Source organism: Solanum verrucosum, unplaced genomic scaffold, assembly GCF_900185275.1.
Source record: "Solanum verrucosum unplaced genomic scaffold, falcon-dt-bn FXZP01000199.1, whole genome shotgun sequence".
Lineage (NCBI taxonomy): Eukaryota > Viridiplantae > Streptophyta > Magnoliopsida > Solanales > Solanaceae > Solanum > Solanum verrucosum.
Window position 1 is genome coordinate 307,354 of NW_026020049.1, and position 27,116 is coordinate 334,469.

The 27,116-nt window shown below is 32.2% G+C and overlaps 1 protein-coding gene and 1 pseudogene across 1 annotated transcript; one reads left to right on the forward strand and one right to left on the reverse strand.

Moving 5' to 3' along the window:
• Positions 1-586: 586 nt before the first annotated feature.
• Positions 587-12,820, reverse strand: LOC125823101 (uncharacterized). The gene is made up of 3 exons (XM_049502523.1): positions 11,767-12,820; positions 11,467-11,634; positions 587-813 (listed from the first exon to the last, which is right to left on the reverse strand). Exons 1-3 carry the CDS (start codon positions 12,818-12,820, stop codon positions 587-589), a joined length of 1,449 nt encoding a protein of 482 aa, XP_049358480.1.
• A 2,882-nt stretch (positions 12,821-15,702) lies between these two features.
• LOC125823057 (14 kDa proline-rich protein DC2.15-like) lies at positions 15,703-22,862 on the forward strand (annotated as a pseudogene).
• The last annotated feature ends 4,254 nt before the right edge of the window (positions 22,863-27,116 follow it).

The window sequence follows — 27,116 nt, forward strand, 5'->3', positions numbered from 1 at the left end:
GGAAACCATCAGTACATAACCCCAACCTTATTTTTCTTGGTTCATCAGCAAATAAAGGATGAGTGTCATTAAAGTGCTTCCAAGCCTCAGAGTCTGATGGATGATGCATTACACCATCCTCTTTTGTATGCTCATGATGCCATCTCATGTCGGCAGTTGTAGCATGGGATGCATATAATCTTTGCAATCTAGGAATCAAAGGAAAATAATACATTTTCTTGTAAGGGATCAATTTCCTCTTACGAGAGCCAATACGATGCTTGTATCTATCATGGCCACAAAATGTACAAGATGTAAGGTGTTCATCATCACCCCAATACAACATACATCCTAATTCACAACAATCAATCTTTTCAACTAGCAAACCCAAGCTACGCACTAGCTTCTTGGTCTGATAGTAGCTATCAAGCACTATGTTATCTTCAAGTAAAGCCTCTTTCAACAATTGCATCATTTGTTTATAACCTCTCTGTGACATATTGTTCTCCATTTTAATATTTAACATTCGAGAGACGATAGCAAGTTGAGAGAGGGAAGAACCGGGATATAATTTTGCATCAGCTGCTTGTAGCAAATCATATAATTTTTAGGACTCGGGATTAGGATCTTCCTCCATTGAAGGTTCACAAGGATGAGACGACTCAGGTTCAATATTGCTGAAAGATTGCCAACTTGAACCTTGGGGAAAGTTAGGACCAACTGCATCAAAAATCATTTGACGGTATGGATTATCATATCCTAATTCATGTGTTGCACCACCATTCAAATCCTGATCAGAAGAAATCTCACCAAAACATCTTTTTCTCCTTGATGCTTCCAGATAAAATAGTTATCAACAAATCCAGACTTATAAAGGTGATGCTTAATCGTTTCAACATCCATGAACTTAAAGTTGTGACATTTTTTACATGGACATCTAACTTTATTACCGCTCATGTGATTCTGTTGCGAACATGCAAATTGGATAAATTTATCCACTCCAATTACGAAACTAGAATTTATAGCCCCTCAGCCATCCAACCTATCATACATCCAACCACGCTCTAGATTATTCATGTTCCTAATAATGTTTAAATTTACAAAAAAAATTAGTAACAAGCACAAACCGTGGACTAGAAGGTACTCTTATTCATATTCATCAAATTCAAACAAAACATGCATATTGGCAAAACAAGACCAATTTCTAAAGTTCTTCACTATGCAGACTTTAAAAAACCTTACTAACTATTAAAGCAATTATTAATTATAATCAACTTACAAAACAGTTGCTAGAACATTCTAATTTTAGTCAACTTATAGAACAATTAAAGCATTCTAATTCAAATCAACTTACTGAAGCATTCTAGTTACAGTGAGCTTATTGAAACTATCTAATTACTATATTAATCTCACAAAATTGATGACAAACAAAATGGATTGAAGCATTACAATTAATTTACAGTACAAACAACACTTTTCAATGTGTGAAAAACTAGAGCAAGAAAAGAATTTGGAGCCAATACTACATTTCATCAGCAACAAATAGAAGCACATTACATGAAAAACTTTCTACTGAACAAGCAGTTAGCTAATAAATTTAATCTTAGAGGTTCTTGTTGACTATGTAGTTGCTTTGATTTGATTTGGTTAATAATTTAATCTACTGAACAAGCAGTTGGCAAGAATTTTTATTTCGAAAAGACAATTTTTAAGAAAATCACATGACTTTCCTCTATAAGTACAACAATTCCTCTAGCAAATAAAACCAAAGAAAACGTTAAAGTCTAGAATGCATTTAGCAAATAAAATCAACAAACAAGTTAAAATTTAGAATGTATTCCTCCAGCAAGAACTAATCACAGAAACACCCACAACAACAGAATAAGAATTCTCCAAACTTTTCACTAATCTCTTAAACAAAAAGCTCTAACTCGAATAGTCTCAAGATAATGGCAACAATCTTCATCATAGTTAGATTGAGTAAACAAAATACCTCGGAACTTAAATCTTGAGCTAAATCAGAGATAGAAATGAAGAGTGAGGCTTACTTCAAGCGAATATCAACCAGACCCTGATGATGATGTTATAACAGGAGGGGCCTGCAACATTTTAACATTTCATTACCTTGGTTATTAGCAAGAACATGGAACAATAACAATATAAATAAAAACTAAACACTTAATACAATAGGCAATGAATCTGATTTTTGTTTTGTTTTCTGAAAAAACAGGCAGAGATAGAGAACTTCAGCAAGCATCAGCATGAGATAATTACTCAATCTCTTCAATCAGAGAAGTACTTGAAAGTTCAGAAGATTCAAGGCAACTCTCAATAGGTACGTCATACTAAAACTATTCTCAATAGGTACGTCGTACTAATATAATTACCTTCTCTTTATTAACCTCATGACATTCCCCCATATTATTTAGGATGGAAACAAAGAAAGGAATTACTACAGAGATCTTCAAGGGACTCTTGCCAAAAGTGTATCAGTGAGCCAATTTCTGGGCAATACAGTAGCTCAGACTTTAGATAACAATTATATTCATGAATCCCATCTAATTAGGTGAGCCAATATAAAAAATAATTGTTTTGTTTAAAACTAACAAGGTACCATTGAGGCAGCAAGAATTAATTTCTACTCTCATTGATAATTGTGGAACCCAAAGTCAATGACCATTTCAACATTGAAATCCAAATGCTTGCTTGAACCCTAATCCCTATTTCTAGAAAACATAATTTCTAGAAAAAACCCTATTTTCGAAACACTTAAATTTTTAAAACTGCTATTTTGAGAAAATCCCAATCCTACTTCAAGTAATCAAGCTAAATGAAATGGAAAGAGTTAAGAGTTAAAATAGCATATTTTCATACACCCAAAACACTAAAATCTCTATTTTCAGAAGACGAGTTGAATTGGAAAACAATGTTTTTGTCAACTGAAGCCATTGATACTCAAATCCAACGAATCTAACATCCAAATGCAGGAACGAGTTGGGGTTCTTATCTTGCAGAAAGAAGAGTTGAAACTACCCATTTTGAAAATAGCACAGCCCTATTGAGATGGAGAGCTAAACGAAATTGAAATTGAGATGAGAGATTGAGCTTACAGTGGAGACTTGGAAAGGAGATGAAAAACTTCAATGGAGCTTGAAGTGAGACTTGGAAAGCTTCAATGGAGATGGAGCTTGAGAGAGGCTTCTTTGGAGCGGGAGCTTGAAATGTTGAAATAAATTTGTGCCCTAGAATATAATATGACTTTAAAAAATTTCGCAACCGCTTTCAAATTAATGTATTTATTTAGAAAAAATTATAATGACGGATTTTTTCCTTACTATATAATTTAAATTTTATAAAAATATATTAAAAAGTTTAGCAACCTTTTTTCCGTCACTAATTCCGTTGCCCAATATTTATTAAATTTATCACCCGTACTTTATTACTAAATCCGTAGGAAAAATTATGCGCGAAAATTTTGCACTAATATTTAGCGACAAAATAAATATTCCGTTGCTAATCCGTCGCTATATTATTACTCAAAAAATTATTTGTCAATTTTGCAACAAAATGGTAATTCCGTTGCAAATCCGTCGTTATATAGTGACGGAATAGTGTGTGTCGCTAATATCCGTCGCTAAACGCTGTTTTTTTAGTAGTGATACATACATGCATTACAATGAAGCAATTACCAACATCCATCACGTAAAATATGAAATCAAACCATCACCTACCTCGAAAACAAGCTTGAATCCCCTAAGGCACTTGAATTTCCCTTTCCGAATTATTTCCGCTTGTTCTAGGTCTACAAATAATTAATTTACGCAAGGATCAATAATCAAAGGTCTAATTATCCGGATTATAACAAACTCAATAACCCAAGACCAAACCCATGATCCCAAGGTGCAGCTAGGGCTTTTTCTCACTATCAATTTCAATCCAAAACCATTCCCCAATAATATTTAACCAAGAATCTAAGTTCTACGGATCGAAAAATGGATTAAGGGAGTAAAATCCTTACCTTTAGCACCAAAAGTTGTGGAAAACTGTCAAGAAGTCGCCTAGGGTCGTCTTTTTTTCTGACACAATTTCTTTCCCCAATGACTTTTCTATAACGACGGGAACAAGTCGTTACAAACGACCTGTTTCCTTCATTATGGAAAAGCCAATGGGGAAGGAATTTGGGCCAGAAAACTTCTGAGTAGTAACTTGGAAATTTCTAGCATAGGCCAGACTTGGATAAAATCTGAGCCAGGTGAGTTCTAGGGCAATCTGGTAATGGATGGGAGATTTAATTATGAATTTTATCACATGAGTGGATAGCCAAGACGTTAAGGAGCCTTTACGGCTTTACAAAATCAAATTCGGGAGAGTAGAACTACCGAAACTGATCTTGGCATGAAAGAGTAGTTTTAGAATGTTCAGGTATCAAGGAGTGTTGTGAAATGGGAGCTTAGAACTCAAATTCCAAGCTTCTGTCTCCGTGCAAGCCGCTAGGGCGGGGCCTCTGTGGCGGGATGGGGTCTGCGGTGGGCAGTCACGACTTAAGTCGAAAAAACCCCTAATTTCGTTATTTTCTGCAAAACTTCGTTCTTAAGAGCTAAGGGACGATCCAAGGCAGTTTTTGATAGATTTCCACAACTTCTAGTGTTAAAGGTAACTCCCCTAATCCGTATTTTGATTCTTAGAAATTAGAATCTTGAGTAATTATCGTTGGGGAAGAGTTTTGGCTTGAAGTTAATGGTGGAGAAAAGCCATAGCTGAACATTAGGATCATGGGTTTGGCCTTGGATTGATATTTTGATATAATTCGGATAAATTAGGCCTTGTTTATTGATCCTTGCTCTAATTACTTGTTTATAAACCAAGAACAAGCTAAAAGACTTCGAAAAGGGAAGGCTCAAGTGTCTTAGGAGTATTCAGGCTTGGTTTCGAGGTAGGTGATGGTTCGACTTCTTGTGTGATAAATGTTTGTTAATTGTTTCATTGTATGCATGCATGTATATGAATAGGAAATGTGAATCAATCTAATGAAATGATTATGTGGGAACAATTACATGCCATGAACTTAATCTTGATTGTATGATTATGAGCACCGTTCATTATGAGTGTGATTGTGATTGTGGTTGTGCTGACTGGATCGGGTGTCACGTTCCGACACATACATATTGGATGGGGTGTCACGTTCCGACACACTAACAGTTTGAGTGTGAGTTTCATGAGAGGACCACTTGTGATTATTATGTTCATATCTATCTGCCATTGATATTGGGAAATTGTATGTTGCTCCTAAATGATAATTGAATTATGCATTTTGTATATGTATGTTTGCTATGTTGTAATTACTTGCTTATGTTCCGCATACTGGAGTAGTCGTGTGATCCTACCAGTACGATGTGGTTTGTGTACTGATACTGCACTTGCTCATTCTTTGTTGAGTATAGGGCATCTTCAGGCGGCTACTGATAGACCTCAACTAGGGGATCATTGACCGAGACCGGATTTGAGGGTGAGACAGTTCTTTTAGGCTACCATGGATCCTCTATTTGTTTAGTCCATTCCTTTTGGACTCAGACTACATAGTTAGACTTATTCATATGTTTAGTTTTCGGGGTTGTACCCCCATTTTCCTATACTTGTTGATTAGTTTTGGTACGTCTTTCAGTTCTAGGGGTTGAACTTCCGATGATTATGTTAATTGTTTTGTTTAAACCTTCGGAGTTTATGGGAACTCCATCTTTAGTTTGTCATTTAAACCTGCTTATGTATCTTTAAATGATTTAGTTCCTTAAAAATATTTAGTCGGGGTGTAGTAATGGTTCTTCCACCGGAGGGTTAGTGTAGGTGTCAATCACAGCGGTCTGGGTCGTGACAGACATCGATAAAATTTTAAGAGTCAATTATTCTTTTTGTTTTCAAAATATTTTAATTTATTAATTATCTTAATTTATAATATTTTTTACACAATATTTAAATGTATAAAAGACTAAGAATAATAAAACAAACAAACTAAAATGAAAAAAACCACAAAAAATTATCAAACTATCTTTAAGTGCCAAAGCAAACATGTTGACTTGATGCTTGCTTTGGCACTATGATAGTATATGAACTCCCACACCTTTATAATGGGAATAAGTTCAGTTTGGATTAACTAATCTTAGGTGCTTTTGATTTTTAAATAGATTTTAGTTTTGGAGGTGTTTGGAAAAATTATAAAGTACTTTTAAGCACCCACTTTTAGACAATTTTTTTTTAAAAAAAGAAATCAAAAATAGGATACAATGTACTTTTACTTGTAAATTACTTTTTATAAGTTTATTCAAACAGGCCCTTAGCCGTAGAGTTGCATCCAAAATGGATTCATATTAAGAGAAAGAGAGAACTACCACCATTATTAAGTTTACCGATGATTATTTAGAGACATATATTTATGATACAATATTTATTTTAAATTACTAATTTATGAGGCCCACAAAATTTAATTTACGTAAACAACTTTTTTTTTAAAATATATAAAATATAAATGAAGTCCATAAGAAAATTCTATAGCCCTCATAAGCATATTAATGATTTTAAGCAGGAATATTAACGTTCACCTACCTGCTTAGGATTATTTCCCTCTGTTAAATAGTAAACAATAAAATGTTTGAACCTCTGTTCAATTTTTTTCCCTATGTTAAATGGAGTAGTAAACAATAAAATGTTTGAACCTCTGTTCAATTTTTTTCCCTATGTTAAATGGAGTAGTAAACAATAAAATGTTTGAACCTCTGTTCAATTCTTTATTAACTTCCCCACGTCTTGAGGAAGTATATATATATATATAAGATGAGACATTTTACTTTTAGCACATGATGAAGCGTAATTCCCGAGTAATGGGACGTACACCTCATGATTCTTTAATTTTTCAATTTATAATATATGAAAACAATATAATAATAAAAAAACTATAAAAATAAATAAATAAATAATACATAACATAATTTAAATGAATTAAAATATAATTAAAGAAACTCATGGCAAAACTGTCTAAGGTGATTTTACAAATACATGAATAATTCAATTATATAAAAGCAATTTTGAGATGCACATCAACTTTTAACATTTTAACTTTTAAGCAATAAAAAAGTTACAATATCTTAAAATATATTATTATCATGCAATTTATTTTCCTTAAAAAATAATCAATAAACTTTATTAACATTATAATTAAAAAGTCACGATCCAACTCACCAGGTCGTACGAGCATCTACTCTGACATTTAGATAAGAGAATCCTTACCATCCAATTTGGATTAAAGCATGTGAAAAATAAATGATTTACTACAAAGAGCTCATTAACATCACAACTTTAGTAAAATCTCTTTACAATAGACTAAAAAACACCTCCAAGGAACTAGTCTAAACATGCACTAGAGCTATTAAGAGTATACAATTTTTTTCCAAAAAAGGGGCATTATCCTCTTCCTTGTAAATTAACCACGAATTAGTTACGTACAGAATTGGAGGGGGACATAGTGCCAAAAACCTCCATGAGAATTCCTTCTACTTGGTGAGTATACAACATACACCAAGCTAATGCAAAAGAGGCTACAAACTATCGTAATGGAAGTTTAGCCTAAGGTATCAGGAAAGAATTAAAGTGGTTCGAAATGCCATTCTAAGTGAATGATTCGAAATGCCATTCTAAGTGTTTTTAGGGTCTAATTCTAAATACAGATTTGCATTCTGTTTATTTATTCTGATGGCACCTCTAACTTCAGTTGACAACTTACTTCATTTTAAGATTGTGTGCATGCTTGGATAAGAAGTCCACAACTTCATTTCCCTCTCTAAAATAGTGTTAAATTTGAATGTTGTTCTGTTGTATCATCTGTTGTATTATAGCAATATCTCTTTGCACCTTCCATGGGATCTTGCATTTGCCCAAAATCATGTTCACCACCAGAAGAGAGTCTAATTCGAGGATGAACTTATGTGGATTTCTGGATATGCACCACTGGACTCAATGTAAGGCTGTTTTCACTTCTGAGTAGTTATTAGTATGGAAATGCACTGGGGTTGCAAATGTCATCACCATGTGTCCATTTGTTTTTCTAACAATACCCCTCGCTCCTGTTTTTCCTTCTTTCGAATTGAAGCTCCCATCAGTGTTTAGTTTCCATTCATTCACCTTTGGTTTCTCCCACATCACCATAATACTTACATTCAAGAAAAATGAATTTAAGGTATATATTTTTTAGTTAAGTTTAATAATTTTAGTATACTTTAATTTTTTTTTACTATCGATCTAACGCTATTCAATTTTTTTCCAGACTTTGTGTACTTGGAAGCCGAGGTACAATATGGTCATTGCGACCACATTTGAGAGGAGGACATCCACAAGACTGTCTAGTTGGCTAAAGAAAGTCTGGGATACTGATCAACGTCCGGGTTGGATGTTGCCTCATGTTTTTGATGAATTGCGCCAATATTGGAACACAGATAAATTCAAGGCAATGTCCGAACAAGCCAAAAATGATAGAGGTAGTCTTAAGGATGGCTCGTTGCACACCGGATGTGCAAAGACCGTTGGAACAATTACAAGAGAGATGGTAAGTTCTAATTCAAATTTTTAAATAAATAATTAGTTGATTCATATATATCGTTATAAATTTCAGTATTTATTTATAGGAAAAAGAAATGGGACGCACTCCCTTTGAACCGGAGGTTTTCAAGAGAACTCATGGGAAGAAGAAAGAAAATTAGTTGGATCCGGATGTGTGGGTGGAAGAAAGGGCAGAATGAACTTTTGTAAGTTATTTAATATGAATAATATTTATGAATAGTGAATATATTTATGGTATATATATATATATATTAATGTCAATTTTTATATTTAATATGCAGAGGGAGTTTAATTAGTACATGAATGAGAATCTAGATAGTTCGGTCCAAATGACACCTAAACTGTCCACCCAAATTTGGACAAAAAAAGTGGTAAGGGGGACACACAAGGGTAGAGTCTGTGGTCGAGGCTCTTGAAATGATGTAAGACGACACCAGTCAGGCTTACAAGGTATTGGATCGTCACGTCAAGCCGAGTTACTTGACGGTGTTCAGATTGTTGCTATGTCGGCTCAAATAGCACAACTTACATTGGCACTGGCAAATTCTGAGCAAAGAAGAGTAGCTGAACAACAAAGCATGAGTGCGACCGTTCAGCAAATCAAAGAACAAGTGTTGAACCTCGCTCGTCGACCTACTACATCTTCTCTTGACGAGGACATCGATGACGACAGTGAGGAGAAGGATGATTTTGTAGATCGCACTCCCTAGTATAGGTCTCTTATTATTATGAACTTTTTGAAATTTTAAAATGAAATTTGGAAGACTTTATAAGACTTTAAATTGTGATTTAGATATTTTTGAATGCTAATTTAAGTTCGTTGTATTATATTTTGTGTAGCTTCTTTATAATGTTTTGTGTTTGATTCGGGCTGAATTGAATTGAATTGAATTGCTTTGGCAGGTGGGCAGTCAAAAAATTTGCAGAAAAAGCGACGGACATGGTGTTTTGTCCGTCGCTTTTCTGGGTGTTATTTTTTTAAAAATACCAAAAAAGCGACGGACAGGGTCCTTTAGTCCATCTATTTTCTGGATTTTTAAAAATTAAATTGAAAGAAAAGCGATGGACAACATCTCTTAGTCCGTCGCTTTTCAAGATTCTAAAAAAAATTAAAAATTAAGAAAACTGACGAGCTTTTTGTAAATTAAAAAAATTAAAAAATTAAAAAAGCGATGGACGGCGTTGCATTATTTTTATTTTTTTAAAAATAAAATAATAGGCGACACAATCCGCAGCTTTTGGAAAAGCGGCGAGATTGACTGCGTCGCTTTTGGCGTAAAAAGCGATGCAATCCGTCGCCTTTTTCCGTGCTTTTTTAGTAGTGCATTTTGATGATAAAATTATTTTCACAGTCTGAAGGACTATTTGAAGAACTCATATCATTCTTCCTTTTATAATTACCACAATGATGATTATTATAATTATGTCCCTCCACGTCATTATTCATACATTCAATCGTTTAACGTCTTTCAGACTCATTATTCACTACTACCACATTCATATGATAGAATCGAGCAAATCAACTGGCGGATTTCAAAGTTATCATACATTGCTATCACATTCTTTTCAAGGAATGAAGCAAATTCAATGAGATGGATTTCAAGACTTTTCATTAAAAATATATTATTTTTGCCTTAGTCATCATTTTATCATCACTATGGTGCATTAAGACTCAAACTCAATGTCTTATATATACAAGGCACGTTAGGCCATAATTCTATGAGACTCGAACCCAATACCTTATCATTATGGTGCATCAAAGCTCAAATTGATGTCTTACCCTCTTGGTGCGATGAAACTTAAATTCATCGTGTTAACCTCAATCATTAATTAACATCATAGTCCAAAGTGTTGTAAGACTCACCCCAAGTCCTTAAAATGTACATATATGAACAAGATTTATGCAAAATATAATTTGTAAACTATATGTTTTAATGTAATATAATATATTCAACCTAAAGCAATATATACTAATTTATAATTGCATAAAATCATTTTTTTTAATAATAAATAAAGCAATATATGCTACTATCCCGCGCCATATGAATAAGTTATGACAAATAATAAAAGGCACAAACTTAAGACGTATTTGGAAGGTTCTGTGACATGGCCTTGTGCCACCAACCTCATTCTTACCATATGCCCTTCTCTCGTGGCATATAATAAGCACCTTAAGATTAATTCCCCACGGCAAAACATTCGTATTGATAACGTGTTATAAAATATAAGCTCAGAATAATATAATACAAAAAGAAGAAGGCAAGATATGGAGATAAAGAAGAGGACTTTTCTTCTATTCAAGTGTGTTTTATAATGGTGAATGATATCTCAATTTATAGGTTGAGATAGCACTCCAAAGGTCACCAATTTCAATGCCCAAACTAGAAGATACATTGTTATCCATGTTTTTATCCAAAAAAGGGTTCATATTTCCTAGGGAATATACATACATGAATTTGGTAGTTCATGAATAAATCAAATGGACAATCCACTATTCAATGGATTTATAAATGATCTTTACAGGTTGGCAGTGGCGGATCCAGGATTTAGAGTCCGTGGGTGCCAAATAAACTTATCGATTAAATTAGTTTTATATTTGATTAAATTATTCGTCTTTTCGATATATATCATAAAGCAATCAATAAAATATAAATAATAAGATATTACAAATCCACACTCCACACTAAAAGCATGAAGTTAACAAATTTAAAACTTTCAATAATATTACTATTTACTAATATTATAAATATTCAACATTCATTTACAATTGTCCTCGACGAGTTTTCATATTCTGAAAACGATCGATAATGACATCATTACTAACATTTATAAACACATCACGCTCTATGTAACACACTAGACAATCATTTAAATATTGATTACCAATACTATTCCGCACTTCATTTTTTATGTGCTTCATTGACGAAAATGCTCTCTCCACAGTTGTCGTAGCAACAGGTAAAATCAAAGTCAACTTTACAAGTAAATAAACAAGTGAATAAGTTTCTGCAAGATTTGCTTCAACCAATGCCTTCGCCAAATCACGAATTCCTTGCAAGTTGGAGAACTTGGGATTACCACTTCACATATGAATAATGAAAGTATCGATTTGATAGCTCAAATCTCGAATTTTTCCATCATCAAACTCACTTGGATAACACTTTGCTAAAGTCATGATTTTACCTTTGTCAAAATTAGAGAAAGAATTGACCGGATTCAAGCTACCCATCCCAAGAAGCAAATCACTACTCACTACATCAAAACGGTCATTAAGTTCTTGAAGTTGCACATCAATGACAGCAAAAAAGACTTCAACATGCAAGTGGTGCGCATAACTAACACCCGAAGACTTACGTTTTGACTTCTCGGGAAAATAAGACTCATCCAACTTGGGAATCAAGATATCATGCACATCACAAAATGAGGAAACATCATCCAACAAAGATTCCCATCCATTTTCCCTCATATCTTGCAATCTTTTCTTTGTAATATTAAGAAACTCCACGGCATTAACAATATCTTGATCTTTTTTTTGTAAAATCTTACTCAACTCATTTGACATTGCCAACACTTTCAACATCAAGTGAAGCACAAAAATAAATTTAAATGTTTTAATATTTGTCAAAAGATACTCCGCTTGATTTCTATCACTTGATGTGGACCCTTCAAGTTCAATCACTTCAAGAACATGAACAATAGATGAGAAAATAACAGTAAAGTTATCTAAAGTTTTGAAATGTGATCCCCAACGAGTATCACCTGGTCTTTGAAGCCCACATTCTTGATGTAATCCTTGACCTTTTTGAACTTCACCGGATTCAAATAATTTCTCTAACTTTTTGGCTTGGTGATCACAAAGTAAGTCTCTACGCTTGAAAGATCCTCCAACAACATTCAACACGTTACTAACATGATCAAAAAAGTCTTCAACATCCAAATGTTTTTTAGCAATAGCCACTAGTATTAGTTGCAATTGATGAGCAAAACAATGAATGTAATATGCCGATGGACTATCTTTCATAATCAAAGTTTTGAGCCCATTTATCTCTCCTTTCATATTACTTGCCCCATCATAACCTTGTCCACGTATTTTGGATGGACCTAGTGAGTGAACGGAAAGCAAAAAATAAATCGCTTTCTTCAATGAACATGCCGATGTATCACTAACATGGACAAGACCGATAAATCGTTCAAATACTTCACCATTCTTATTAACAAAACGCAAAACAAGAGCCATTTGTTCTTTGTGAGAGATGCTTTTGACTCATCAACTAATACACCAAAGTAATCTCCATTCAAGTCCCCAATTATTGCTTTCAATGTTTCTTTTGCACAAGCATTGGCAATATCTTTTTGAATCATATGACAAGTCAACGTATCATTTTGTGGGGCATTTTCCAATATCACTTTTCCAACATCCGGATGTTTGTCCCCGTGCCATCGCAAAAATCCTAGAAAGAAGCCTTGATTAATTGAAGATTCACTTTCATCGTGACCTCAAAAAGGTAATCCATATTGCAAAAGAAGTCTTGACACATCAATTGAGGCTTCCAAACGAATTCGATACTCATTTTTTAACTTTTGAGAATGCTTATCAATAACAACTTGAATTGATTGATGATGATTTGACAAATCTAGTATCTTGTTGAAACATTTGTCATGAATACTATTAACATCACCAACATGTTTACGGAATCTTTCAAGTGCCCTATTCCAACTCCTAAAACCCGTTTTTGTGTAAAACTCACTTGTACTTCCATGGAAAAAATCATCTGTGAATAAATAACAACATAGACAATAGACATAATCTTTCTCCACGCTATACTCCAACCATTTAGAATATGGACCTTCAAAACAAATTTTACAAAATTGACGCATTCTTTTTCCAATTTCAGTTGGAGGATATGAATCCATTTTTGGTTGACAAGGCCCTTTCTGAATATAATGTTTCCTCATTTCATCCTTTATTTGAGGGTTATAGTGAGCAATTGGTACCCTTTTTCCTGGATCGTCTTCAAGTGAATCTAAATTAAGGTCATCTATAAGACTAGAAGGATTGACATTCGTACTAGAACTTGCTGGAGAATGGTTAAATTTCAAAAGAAACTTCTCCATCTCAATTCACAAAACTAGAACACTTTCCTACAAAAAATAAAATTCAATTCAACTCACAATTAATTCAAATTTAATAGGGTAAGGCATAGTTAATTCAAATTAACATGATTCATATCACACAATTTTTAACCAATAATGTCTTACAATGTTCATTAGAAATTTAGAATATCAAAGTAAAATCAAAACTCTTGTCTAATATGAAATCAATCATCACTGATTAAAACTTAAAAGAACTCATGAAATAGAAATAAAAAAAATCTTACAAAAATAGAATTGCAAACTTACAATCTATAAAAAGTTGTGGATGGATGGAGAAAACTGAAAACAATAACACCCAAATGAGGCTTAGCCGCTGAACGGAATGCTAAGACGGGCGGGGGACGGCAACGACAAGAAGTGATTTGGATTCGGAATGGGGTAATGAAAATTTTGGAAAAGTTGAAACTTGGAGGAAGAATGGTTTGGAAATAGTTGAAGAGAAAGATAACACTTTTAAGTCAAAGGAGTAATGTAATTAATTTAATTTAAGTCAATAACAATTATAAAAAAATAAAAATAATGTGCCAGTTGTTTTTCCTTAAAAAAAGGGGCATGGGGCCTTTTTTTTTACTTAAAAACGTCAGCAACAATTTTTCAAAAAAATTGGTTCAAATGGGATTCGAACCCGCAACCTCAACCTTCTAAAGTTGCCCTCCTACCATGGCACCACAAGCCAATTTTGTTCTGTGGGTGGCACGCTTTTTATTTATATAAATATTATGTATATATACCTATGTATATATAGAGTTTCCGTCGAAGTTCGGGGGTGGCGTGGCACCCCCAAGGCCCTTCATAGATCTGCCACTGCAGGTTGGTGTTTAGCAAATTTTTAATAAAGAAAAACCGATATGCAGAGATTTTTCGCAAACTTTTTGGCATTAGAAAAAATGCCTTCAAGAGATCAATTCGATAAAAATAATAATTTAAATAATCGATTTTTGACCACTTTTGGTAGACATTTTATATTTTTCGAGCAGATTAGTGTTTGATTGGTAAGTCAAAATAATTTAATTGGATCAATAATAAAATATCGTATATATATATTTTGTTTTTTAAAATTCAGTCTAAGGACATATAAGAGCAAAAAGTATAACTAGATAGATATTCTTAGTAAAATAGGTGGACGAATCCAAAGATATGTTTAGACATTTTACAATAGTCCAAGTGCATTTTTTGACCTTTTTCTTCCATTATCTAAAGTCATTCACCTATGGTTAAAATATGTATTAAGGAGGAATGTGGGTTACCATTAAATAGGTAGACATGAAAGTTGTCCTAATATGGAGGATAATTTGTGAAGTAGTGAAAAGTAGAAAAGGAGCTACCATAGCCTAACAGATTCCATGTCATGGGCATCACTATAGCTATGAAGCTGTAATCCATAAAAAGTGTTGATCTAATAATTCCCTTCCATGATAAAACATTTTTTTTTCAAGGGCAACTTTTATTGTTCACCTACAAAGTCGTATATTCTTTCTAAATATTTGTATAATTATAAATTATTTCATTAAGAGTAAAATAAACCTTTCAAAGTTCAAATTGTTACACCCTCCATCTCATTTTATACGTCACTATTTCCTTTTTAGTTTGTACCAACAAGAATGTCATCTTACTCTAATTAGAAATTAATTTAACTTATTTTTCATAAATTTTCATATATCTTTTAAATATTTTGAATTTTAAATTATTCTGACTTATAGTAATTTTTACGTAGTTTATAATATATAAATTTTATTTTTAAAAAATTAAAGATTTCATGAATAAATTTTCAATCAAACTTAAACTATTTAACTCTTGAATAATGTCAGGGAGTATTGTTTTTAGAACTGACTAAAAAAGTGAATAGTGTAATTTAGGATAGAAAGAGTATTATATTCCTTGTAGCAGTATAAATACCCTGCATGCCATTACATTTGTTCGATCATCTTTGCAACGGTTTGTGTGCTTTAGCTTCCTTATAATAACATGGCTTCTAAAACTAAAGCCTCATTACTTACCCTTTTCCTCTCCTTCAATCTCCTCTTCTTCGCCATGGTCACTGCAACTAGTACTAATTGTGCCTTCTGTCCTTATCATCCTCCTGGTAGCGGTGGCAGTGGAGGTGGCGGTTCAGGCAGTGGAGGTGGTGGTTCGGGCAGTGGAGGTGGAGGTGGAAGTGGGGGTGGAGGTGGAGGTGGAGGTGGAGGTGGACAAGTAAGGTGTCCAAGAGATGCTTTGTAATAATATTTATTGTAATATTCTTTCGATAGTTGTTTTAATCTGAATATTTCATTAATATTATTTATGATATATTCTAGATATAACATATCTTGGGTTCTTTGGTACATATATAAATTTTCCTCCATTAATTGTTCTAATAGTTTTATATCTTCCATAGATTCTATCCAATATTGTAAATATTCGTAGTTCATTTTAATCTCAATTTATTTCTAAATCATACCATTCTATTCTTTCGAGGTCTAAATCATGTAGGTTTATTTCATACCATTCTTGGTTCAATATATTTTCTGATTCGTTATCTTCAAATATTTTTTCCCATATTATTCTTTTTAATTCAATTATTTCTATATTTTTAAGTATATATAGGATTAAAGTTTCGTAGTTTTTTTATCATTTCATCATGCATGTATGTGGTCATGTTCGTTGTTATGCAGATTTTTTATTTTCAATTATTCCTTCCTACCATATTCATAATTGATTAAATTCATATTAGATCATTATGAACCAGATTATTTGTTTATCATATTTTCCTGTCACTACTAGCATCATACTTTAGCGGATATTTCCTTCTTATCAGCGCCTCAACTTTGTTTACTCCCCTAAATGGCTTTCCTCGCCTACCGGTTTCAACATTAGGATGACATAGTATAGAAGTTTTCTCCCTGTTTCCAGTGTGCTAATAAACTAGAAATCATGATTCAAATAATTCTAATACATAATAACTAACATAAATTTATTCAATCATATATATGATATTCAGGAATATATGAAATTAGTTCCGCATATTTTTTGAACAATATACCTCTGCTTCTTGCTTAGCCATGCTATCTGAAATATCTGATTGAATTTTAGATTTATCCACTAACTTTTAAATATTTAGTATATTGAGAGAGTTTTTGAAAGGAGAGTTTTATATATCAGGCATTGCCTATCTTATAATGTTTACAACTGAGTCTATATATAGACATACAGACTCTAATACGCTTTTTACATCTGTCCACTACTATTTACTACTATTCATGACTACTATTTACTACTATTCATGAATAGTTCTTATTTTGTCTACCACTATCCTATTTACGACATATTAATAATGTACATATACACTTGTCATTATTTGCACACTATTTTTAAGACACATACCTACTTTATGACACACACACCAAACTATACACTATTCTTTTTATGACTTTTTGACTTTTACATCTTATCTACGTACTTATTTGACTACTTTACAACTTTGCAACTATTTTACATTATTTTACTTACATAACTTTTTCCGTTCTTATCTTTTTATCTTCTCCTTCTTGTTTTCTTCTTCTTTTCCTCGTTGATTATTCCAGCTGGACATCTGGAATTATGTTATCTTCTCCATTACACTTTGAATAATAAGAAACATGGTAAGAAACATACTAGTAGAAAGATAAGAAAATTAAGAAGAAAATTAAACAAATTATATCCGGAATGGTATCAGAGCTATGGATAATAAGAAACATGGTAAGAAACATACTAGTAGAAAGATAAGAAAATTAAGAAGAAAATTAAACAAATTATATCTGGAATATAAACAACTCAATATCACAAAAACCGATAACGAAAAATTAGACCAATTAATAGATAATATATCTAAAATAGAATATAAATATATTCAATATTTAAAGATACAATGAATAGCAAAAATAATGAATATAAAGAAAAACTCACTGAAATAATTATAGCAAAAAGGCAAGAATTAGAATACAAGCAAGACAAACTTAACAATAATATATTTGCAGGAATTTGTCACAAATCTATAATAACACAAAGAAAGACTATTTTATATCTAGAAATACAAATAAATAACTTAGAATATAAACTACAACATAATTTATAAATGAATAAAGAAGAATATGTAATAGATGAAAAAACATATGAAAACTATGACGGATTAAAAGTAAATATAATATTTTCTAATCTAGGAAGAAGATATAAGAAAATAGGTGACAATATAAGTTTAATGTTAGAAAAAGAAACAGTAAAACTAGAAGATAGTTTAACTGCTATGACAAGAATAACAAAAGAAAATGAAGAAATAGATAGAAAAACGGAAATAGAAAAAATAAAACAACAAGCAAAAAATGAAGTACAACAATTAGAAGAAGTAAGAAATACTAAAATAATAGAACTAAAAAAAGAGTTGGCAATGCTAAAAGAGATGTATGAAATGAAACAAAAAGAAAAAGAACAAAAAACAAAATTAACAAATGAGATAATTAAATTTAAAGAAAAATTGCAACTAGAAGATGAATTAGAAGAAAAAGAAGAAAATAACCAAGATAATCTACCCGAAATAAGAGTTGATGAAATAAACGACGATGATCTACAACATTCGGAAACAAGCGAAACATATACAGAACTTTTAGCAAACATGGACAATACAAAGGATCTAGAAGTAAATATAGGAGACGTAGACATAGATGAAAAACCTAGTACATCAGGAGTAAAAAACCCCAAAAATTTAAATCCAAAATATTATAATGAAAACTATGGACAATATGAGAGAGAAAAAAATATATGGGATAAAAGATTAAATAAAAAATGGACGCCTAAACCCATAACTGAACAACACAATTTTTTTAGATTTAGACTGTGTAGCAGATATAAATAAAATAATCCAATTATGGATGGGATATATATCAAAACAATTAATAGATAACAAAATAATAATAACAGAAACACCAGGATATATAGAAAGAACACTTATAGGAACAGTAAAATTATGGCTACAAAATTTATCAGATGAAAGTTTACAAACTCTAAGAAGTAACAAAAAATTTGATGGTGACATAGCTACTACAACTATGGAAATATTATATAAATACGAAATAGCTATAAGAAATGAATTTAGTAGTATGACAACAGAAGTAGAAGAACAAAATAAAGAAAAAATCATAAACCGGAATCTAATGACAAAATTAGCAATATGTAACGTGTGTTATATAGATGAATATACATGTGCATTTAGAGAATACTATTATAAAGGAACATATAGCATAGACGAAAGTAAAGAAATAAGAAAATTATATTTTACAAAATTACCGGAACCTTTTAATTCAAAAGTAATAAAAAGCTGGAATGAAGCAGGATTAACAGATACCTTAGGAGCTAGAATAAAATTCTTACAACGATGGTTTATGGAACTATGTGAAAAACATAAAGAAGAAATAAAAATGGAAAAAATATTAGTAAAAAACTTGGCATGTTGCAAAAATAAAACAACACCTCAATTTGGTTGTACGGATAGATATTATAAAAATAAAAAGAAATATAACAAAAAATATAGATCAAAATACAAATATAAAAAACCAAGAAGAAGATACTATGTAAAAAACTATAAAACCAAAAGACCATATAGACCAAAAAGAAAACTAACGGAATGTACTTGTTATAATTGTGGAAAATTAGGACATATAGCTAGAGATTGTAAATTACCTAAAAATCCGAAGAAAAAACAAATATCAGAAATAATAATAGACGATGAAAATATACACAAATAGAGTGCGTAGATTATGAATTAGAAAGCAATGATAGCATATATGAATTATCGGAAAATGAAATGGAAAATAATCCAGTAATAGAATCAGATAATGAATACGGTATCAATGACTGAAAAAGATATACAAATAATAACTAAAGAAAAATATCAAGATGAAGAATCGGCAGAACAAAAAATAATATTTGATAATAATATATTTGAACAAATAAAAGAAAAAGAATTAGACCTAAACGTAGCAAAAATATTCGAAATACCAACAATAAGAAACTGGTTTAAACGACAAAAAGAAGAATATTATGTAGTAAGTCAAAGAGAACATATCATAGATTGCAAATACACTAAAGGAAAGGCCAAAATACAAATAATAAATAAACGAATAATAAATAAAGAAATACAAGATATTAAGGCTAAAAATCCAATTAAATATGTACATTTAGAAGGAACAGAAATACTAATAAAAGCATGTTTTAGAGAAGGAATAGATACACCCATAGAAATATACTTAGCAGATGATATGATTATACAACCCATAGAAAAAAGTATAATAAGTGTGGTAAAAAGTAACCTCATATATCAAAAATTTAAATTTATAATAAGTGTTAATTACTCAGTAGCAATAAATGACAAAAATATAGATAAATCGTTAGTATTTTATTGGAAAATGTCAGGAATAGAACTAGCCCCGGAAACAAAACAATAGAATGGATAAAAGGAAGTGAAAAAATTACACAAAAATTAGAAAATATAAAAGAAGAAGACCCTAAAATAGAATTAATTATATTCTCTATAGATAAAATAAAAATAATCCAAGATAAGTTAGAATTATTATATAGTGAGGATCCTTTACAAGGATGGGAGAAACATAAAACAAAAATAAAAATTGAGCTAATTGATAATAATAGTATAATAACCAAAAACCATTAAAGTATAATTTTAATGATTTAACCGAATTTAAGATACATATAAATGAATTACTAGAAAAAGGATATATACAAGAAAGCAATACTAAGCACACAATCCCGACATTTATCATAAATAAACATAGTGAACAAAAAAGAGGAAAAAGCAGAATGGTTATTGATTATAGAAATTTAAATGCAAAAATTAAAACATATAATTATCCGATATCAAATAAAATACTAAAGATAAGACAAATACAAGGATATAATTATTTTAGCAAATTTGATTGTAAATCAGGATTTTATCACTTAAAACTAGAAGAAGAATCTAAAAAACTAACAGCATTCACTGTACCACAAGGATTGTATGAATGAAATGTATTACCATTTGGATATAAAAATGCACCAGGTAGATATCAACACTTTATGAATAACTACTTTAAACAATTAGAAAATTGTGTAGTATATATTGATGATATATTACTATATTCTAAAAACCAAGATGAACGCATAAGATTATTAAAAAAATTCATACATATTATAGAATATTCAGGCATAAGTCTGAGTAAAAAGAAAGCAGACATAATGAAAAACCAAATAGAATTCTTAGGAATACAAATAGATAAAAATGGAATAAAAATGCAAACACATATAGTACAAAAAATAATTAACTCAAATGAACAGCTAGATATGAAAAAGAAATTACAATCATTTTTAGGACTAGTAAATCAAGTAAGAGAATATATACCAAAATTATCAGAAAATTTAAAACCATTACAACAAAAATTAAAGAAAGATGTAGAATACTAGTTTGATAAGAAAGACCAAACACAAATACAAAAAATAAAATTATTATGTAAGAACCTACCTAAACTATATTTTCCGGATGAAAATAAAAAATTTACTTATATAGTAGAATCAGACGCCAGTGAAAAAAGTTATGGAGGAGTATTAAAATATAGGTATGGAGAAGGAAAAATAAAACATCATTGTAGATATTATTCAGGAACATTTACTAATGCAAAAATAAGATGGGAAATAAATAGGAAAGAATTATATTCGGTATATAAATGTTTATTATCATTTGAACCATATATTGTAAATAACGAATTTATTATAAGAACAGATAATACACAAGTAAAATGGTGGCTAACAAGAAAAATACAAGATTCGGTAACAACAAAAGAAATAAGGAGATTGGTATTAAATATATTAAATTTTACATTTACAAATGAAGTAATAAAAACTGATAAGAATGTTATTGCAGATTACCTATCACGACAAAGCTACTCAAACTGAGACTGAGGAAGAAGATACAATTGAAAAGATACTCAAAGCCATTACTACACTTTGTAGAAAAGTGGATAGTATGGACAATGAGATACAAAAGCTAAAGACTAATGAAGATAATCTGAAGTCTAAAGCTAGTCAGCAGCATGACTATAAAAATGCGGAGCTACGTCGATCGGAAGACGGAAAAAACCCACAGCTAAAAGGAGACGATGGGAAACTCCTTAAAACCCATAATGTTTGTTTAAATACAGTTGCAGGTACAAGCAAACAAGTTAGTGATAAACAACATAAAAATGCGAACTTAAACCAACTATTCGAAAAACCATTTACCCAAAGGACACCTAGACACATGTCTATGGAACCACAAACATCTACATACGCAGATAGTTTACAAAACCAAAATGAGAAAAAGACATATAACTACATCACACGAACCTATATCGAAAATATACACAAAATCCAAACTTATTTAAACCTTAACCCCAGATCAACTACAAAAGAACCAAACCAGGATTATTTGACACAAAAGTTACAAGGATATAACAAGCTAATTGCACGGCCAAAAACTAACGCTAATTTAGTAAGAACATGTTACAACTATGGACTGTTAAATACCGTATACACATACGACGGAGAAGAAGTTAGTGGAATACCAGAACTACACAAGGCATTCATCACATACAAAAAAGTTACAAAAGGAAATTTATTTTATATAAAATTCTATACAGCACCAGCGGAGATATTATACGAGGAAATAAAACCTCCAATACAGGTTATCAAGATAGGACTAACTAAAGATATGATTATACCCGAGGACATCGGACAACAAGAAGAGATATGCAAAATAGAGATACCAAGTTTTTATGCCAACAAAAGAATAATTGGTGTATCAACTATTATACAAGAATTAGAAAACAATTATTTAAACGGAAATGCTATATGGAGTTATTACTCGAAACTTGGTGTGTGTGCTAATATACTTAATTTGGTGAATGTAATAGTCGGGTCTCCACCAACTTTGCCATGCTGCAGTTTGATACAGGGACTGGCAAATCTAGAGGTGGCAGCTTGTTTGTGCACAGCCATAAGAGCAAACATACTGGGCATAAATCTGAATGTGCCACTCACTCTTAGCCTCATTCTCAACAACTGTGGAATGAATAATAGTGGCTTCACTTGCTAAGCATTCTACTCTTTCTAATATGTCTCTTATCATTATCATGAATTTCCTTGTCTGTCCTTGTCTTATGATAGTTATATTGTTATAAATAAGCGAATTTGCAACATCACCTTATTAAGCAAGATTTGTGAACCAGTTGATCATTTTACATTTGTGGTTTAATACTATTATATATGGACTGTCTTTTCCATTTCATAATATATATAAGAATAAGAATATTTATATTTTGGGTTTTGTTCGACTATTCTTTAAGTTTTTTCTTTTTTTAGTCAAAAGTAAAAAACGTGTGTCTTAACTCTGTACGTACCTTATGTAGTTTGAACTTACTCAATCATTACAAAATGATACTGTTTAGGATCTACAAACATTATAAATTTTCATTGAGGTGAGGTGAGTAAGTCACAACTAAAGAAGCTAAATGAAGATGAAATATTTTCCATATCAGTATCATATATTCTCATTTCATTATTGTATATTCTCTGATTATTTACCTTTAATTACTTGATAGGATTCATTAGTTTTACTGATAGTGTGGGATCTTTTACCACATAATTCTTTTGTATTTAAACAACACATTGTATCAATGAAAGACACAAAACATTTCTCTTGTGTATTCTGCTCCTTTATGGTATTAGAGCTATCAACACTCAAACAAGTATAAACTTGTAATCATATTCCCATCTTATTCATTTTTTTCCCTTTCCTTTCCAAACCACCTAAAAACAATGGTGAACTCATCTGCTTCGGACATCAATCTGAACATCGAAGACCCAATCAACACTTCATCCACAATTGTGAATGTTGCTTCAACCAAAACCTAAATCATTAACATCAACCCAACTGTACAACTTTCAATCAAACTTACTGGTGGTGCAAACTTTGCAACATGGAAAGCTCAAGTTCAAAAAGCCATGAATGGGTTTGACTTAATGAGCTATCTCGATGGATCCATAACGCCGCCGCCATGCACCATTAAGCAAGACACACAAGATGTCGTCAATCCAGATTTCAAAATCTGGTTTCAGCAAGATAATCTCATCTGCAATGCCTTAATGGCATCTGTTGACTCCGCCATTGCACCATCAATTGTCTTTGCTGAAACTTCAAAAGAAGCATGGGATTATTTGCATACTACATATGCAAATAAATCTCAAACCCGGATCTACAGTCTTCGAGATGCATTGGCGAAAGTTCAGTGAGATAAAAAATTTGTCACTGATTATCTCAGGGAGATAAGAACTATCACTGATGAATTAGCTGCTACCGGTGCTTGCATTTCTAATGAAGAGTTGGTTGTAAAAATTCTGAGTGGCCTTGGACCTGAATATGAGGCTAAGTATTGTTATTTGTTCAAGAGACTCTCCTATTTCATATGAGGAATTGGCTCACAAGCTCACAGATCCTAAATTTTATCTAAAGCAAACTGATAAGAAGCAACCACCAACTCCAATCATTGCTCAAGTTGCACAAAGAACAAATAATCACAATAACAATAGCAACAGGCAAACTCGCCGATGGTCTGGTCAGCCTCAATGGCGTTTGCAAACTACTCCTTTTGGAACGCAACAATGGCGTACCCCCACACTCAAAGCAATGGAAAATTTTCCCAGTCATGGCGTCCCTCTATTCCTTTGAAGGCCAAAATGCAAATCCAATGTCAGTTATGTGAAAAATTTAGTCACACTGCAAATGTTTGTCGTTCCAAGTCACATAACCATTTTGACAATAAGGCTATGTTTGCTGCTCGGTCTTTTCCCAATACTGCTCCATGGATTTTGGATTCTGGTGCCTCATATCATATCACTGCTGATTCTCAAAACATAGCCTCTCCACATGAATACATGGGTCCTAAACAAGTTTCAATGGGTGATGGTAACAGTATTTGGATCACCCATATTGGTTCGACTACATTAAACTCTCTTAAATATTCTTTTTCTTTACATAATATTCTGTGTACTCCATCTATAAAAAATAATCTTATATATGTTTCAAAATTTTGTTAACAAAACCAAACATCTATTGAATTCTTTCCTTTCTCTTTTGTTGTGAAGGCACTGACTACAGGGGCACCACTATTACAAGGCCAGAATCGAGATGACTTGTACGAATGGCCAATGTTTGCGACTTCGACACATTAATCTCCTACAGCCTACACGACAAATACTTCTCAAGTTCTTTTATCTCTGTGGCATCGTCGTTTAGGACATCCTAATATCTGTCTTTTGAAGCTTCTTTTAAGAAATTACTAGTTTCCTTATTTTGATAATTTTCAATCTTGTAATTCATGTCATTGCAATAAAAGCCACATGATTCCTTTCTCATGTAACTCTTTAAAAAGTTCAAGACCATTTGAAACACTCTATACCGATGTTTGGGGTCCTTCACCCGTTCTATCCCTTGATCAAAAACGCTATTACGTCATTTTTGTCGATCAGTTTACCAAATATATTTGGCTCTATACACTAAAACAAAAAAAGTGATGTAGTCAAGGTCTTCTCTGAATTTCGGCCACCCATTGAGAACTTTTTCAACACTAAGATTCTCACCTTATATTCTGATGGGGGAGGAGAATTTAAGGGACTAAAATCACTTCTTGCTGAATTTGGGATTCAACACTTATCCTCTCCCCCATATACCCCACAAAGAATTGCCTTAGTTGAAAGACGTCATAGGCACATTATCGAAACTGCAAGAACCTTACTTCACCAAGCATCACTACCACCCCAATTTTGGAGTTTTGCTTGTCAAACTGCTGTTTACTTAATTAATAGATTTCCTACATCCTCAGATAATATTTCTCCATATCAAGCTCTTTTTGGTACAACTCCCAATATTTTCTCACTTTTTACGTTTGGTTGCTTATGCTATATATCCTTGGCTAAAGCCATATACTAAAAGTAAACTTGAACCAAGATCCACACCATGTGTCTATTTAGGATTCTCCACTCACTTTCATAGTCATCAATGCTTTGATCCTGAATCCTCAAAAATATATTTCTCTAGAGACGTAAATTTTTTGGAAGATAATTTTCCTGATGAAAATATTTTTTCCAAGTACAAGGGAATCCCTCAGAATATTTTATGGTTTAGTTCCACATCCGATTCAGATACATCTTCCTCTACTCTATCTTGTCCAGATCATACAATATCTTTTTCTATTACTCTAAGAAGTCCACTTCCAATCGAAGATCCAAACTTGGTTGTTCATCCTAATGACTCTACTGCACCAACAAAAGTTGTGCGTCCTCCGTCAAAACTTCCAGCAATTGGACGAAAGCATGTAACTTCCTCCCCTCTAGATAATTCATTGTTTACTGTTGAATCGTCTACAACTCCCTCTTCTAATTCCTTTTCCCAGCAACATCACTCACCACAACTTAACCTCCCTTCTCAGACCAACCAATCTTTACCACCACGACGCCCTGTTACCCGCTCCCAATATCAAATCACTAAGCCTAATCCAAAGTATGCATCCATGGCCACCCTTACATCCCAAATACCACCAGTCACAGTTAAACAAGCTTGTAAGGATCCACAATGGAGACAAGCTATGCAAAGTGAATTTGACTCTCTCATGAGCAACTAAACATGGAACCTTATTCCTCCATTTGAGCACCAAAATATTGTGGAGAATAAATGGATCTTCCGCATTAAGCGCAAACCTGATGGATCAATTGAACGGTACAAGGCTAGCCTTGTTGCCAAAGGTTTCACTCAATGGCCTGGAATCGATTATGTTGACACTTTCAGTCTGGTTGTCAAACCAACAACCATTTGAACAGTACTTGACATCGCCACACAAAACAAGTGGCCACTCCATCAACTAGACATAAACAATGCTTTACTACAAGGTACACTGACTGAGGAAGTCTTTATGAAACAACCGAAAGGTTTTGAGAATCCTGATTACCCAAACTATGTATGCAAACTAAACAAAGCCATATATGGTCTCAAACAAGCACCATGTGCTCACAAATTTCTCATTTCTACTGGATTTCACAAGACTCATTCTGATCACTCTTTATTTACCTTACACTCTCATAACACTGTCATTTTCTTGCTTGTATATATAGATGATATTGTTATTACAGGAAATAACTTGCAAACTATTAACAACATCAAGAGCGCACTCTCCAACCGTTTTTCACCCAAAGACCTTGGACCACCACATTTTTTCCTAGGCATTGAAGTCCTTCCACAATCAACTGAATTATTTATTTCTCAAACCAAGTACATAATGGACATCTTGTAG

Coding starts and splice junctions, on each gene's coding strand:
- LOC125823101 (XM_049502523.1), bottom strand. CDS start 12,820: ATGGCTCTTGTTTTGCGTTTTGTTAATAAGAATGGTGAAGTATTTGAA. Junction 11,635..11,766: donor TTTCTCTAATTTTGACAAAG/GTAAAATCATGA, acceptor CCAACTTGCAAG/GAATTCGTGATTTGGCGAAG. Junction 814..11,466: donor TGAAGTGCGGAATAGTATTG/GTAATCAATATT, acceptor TTTATCTGGAAG/CATCAAGGAGAAAAAGATGT.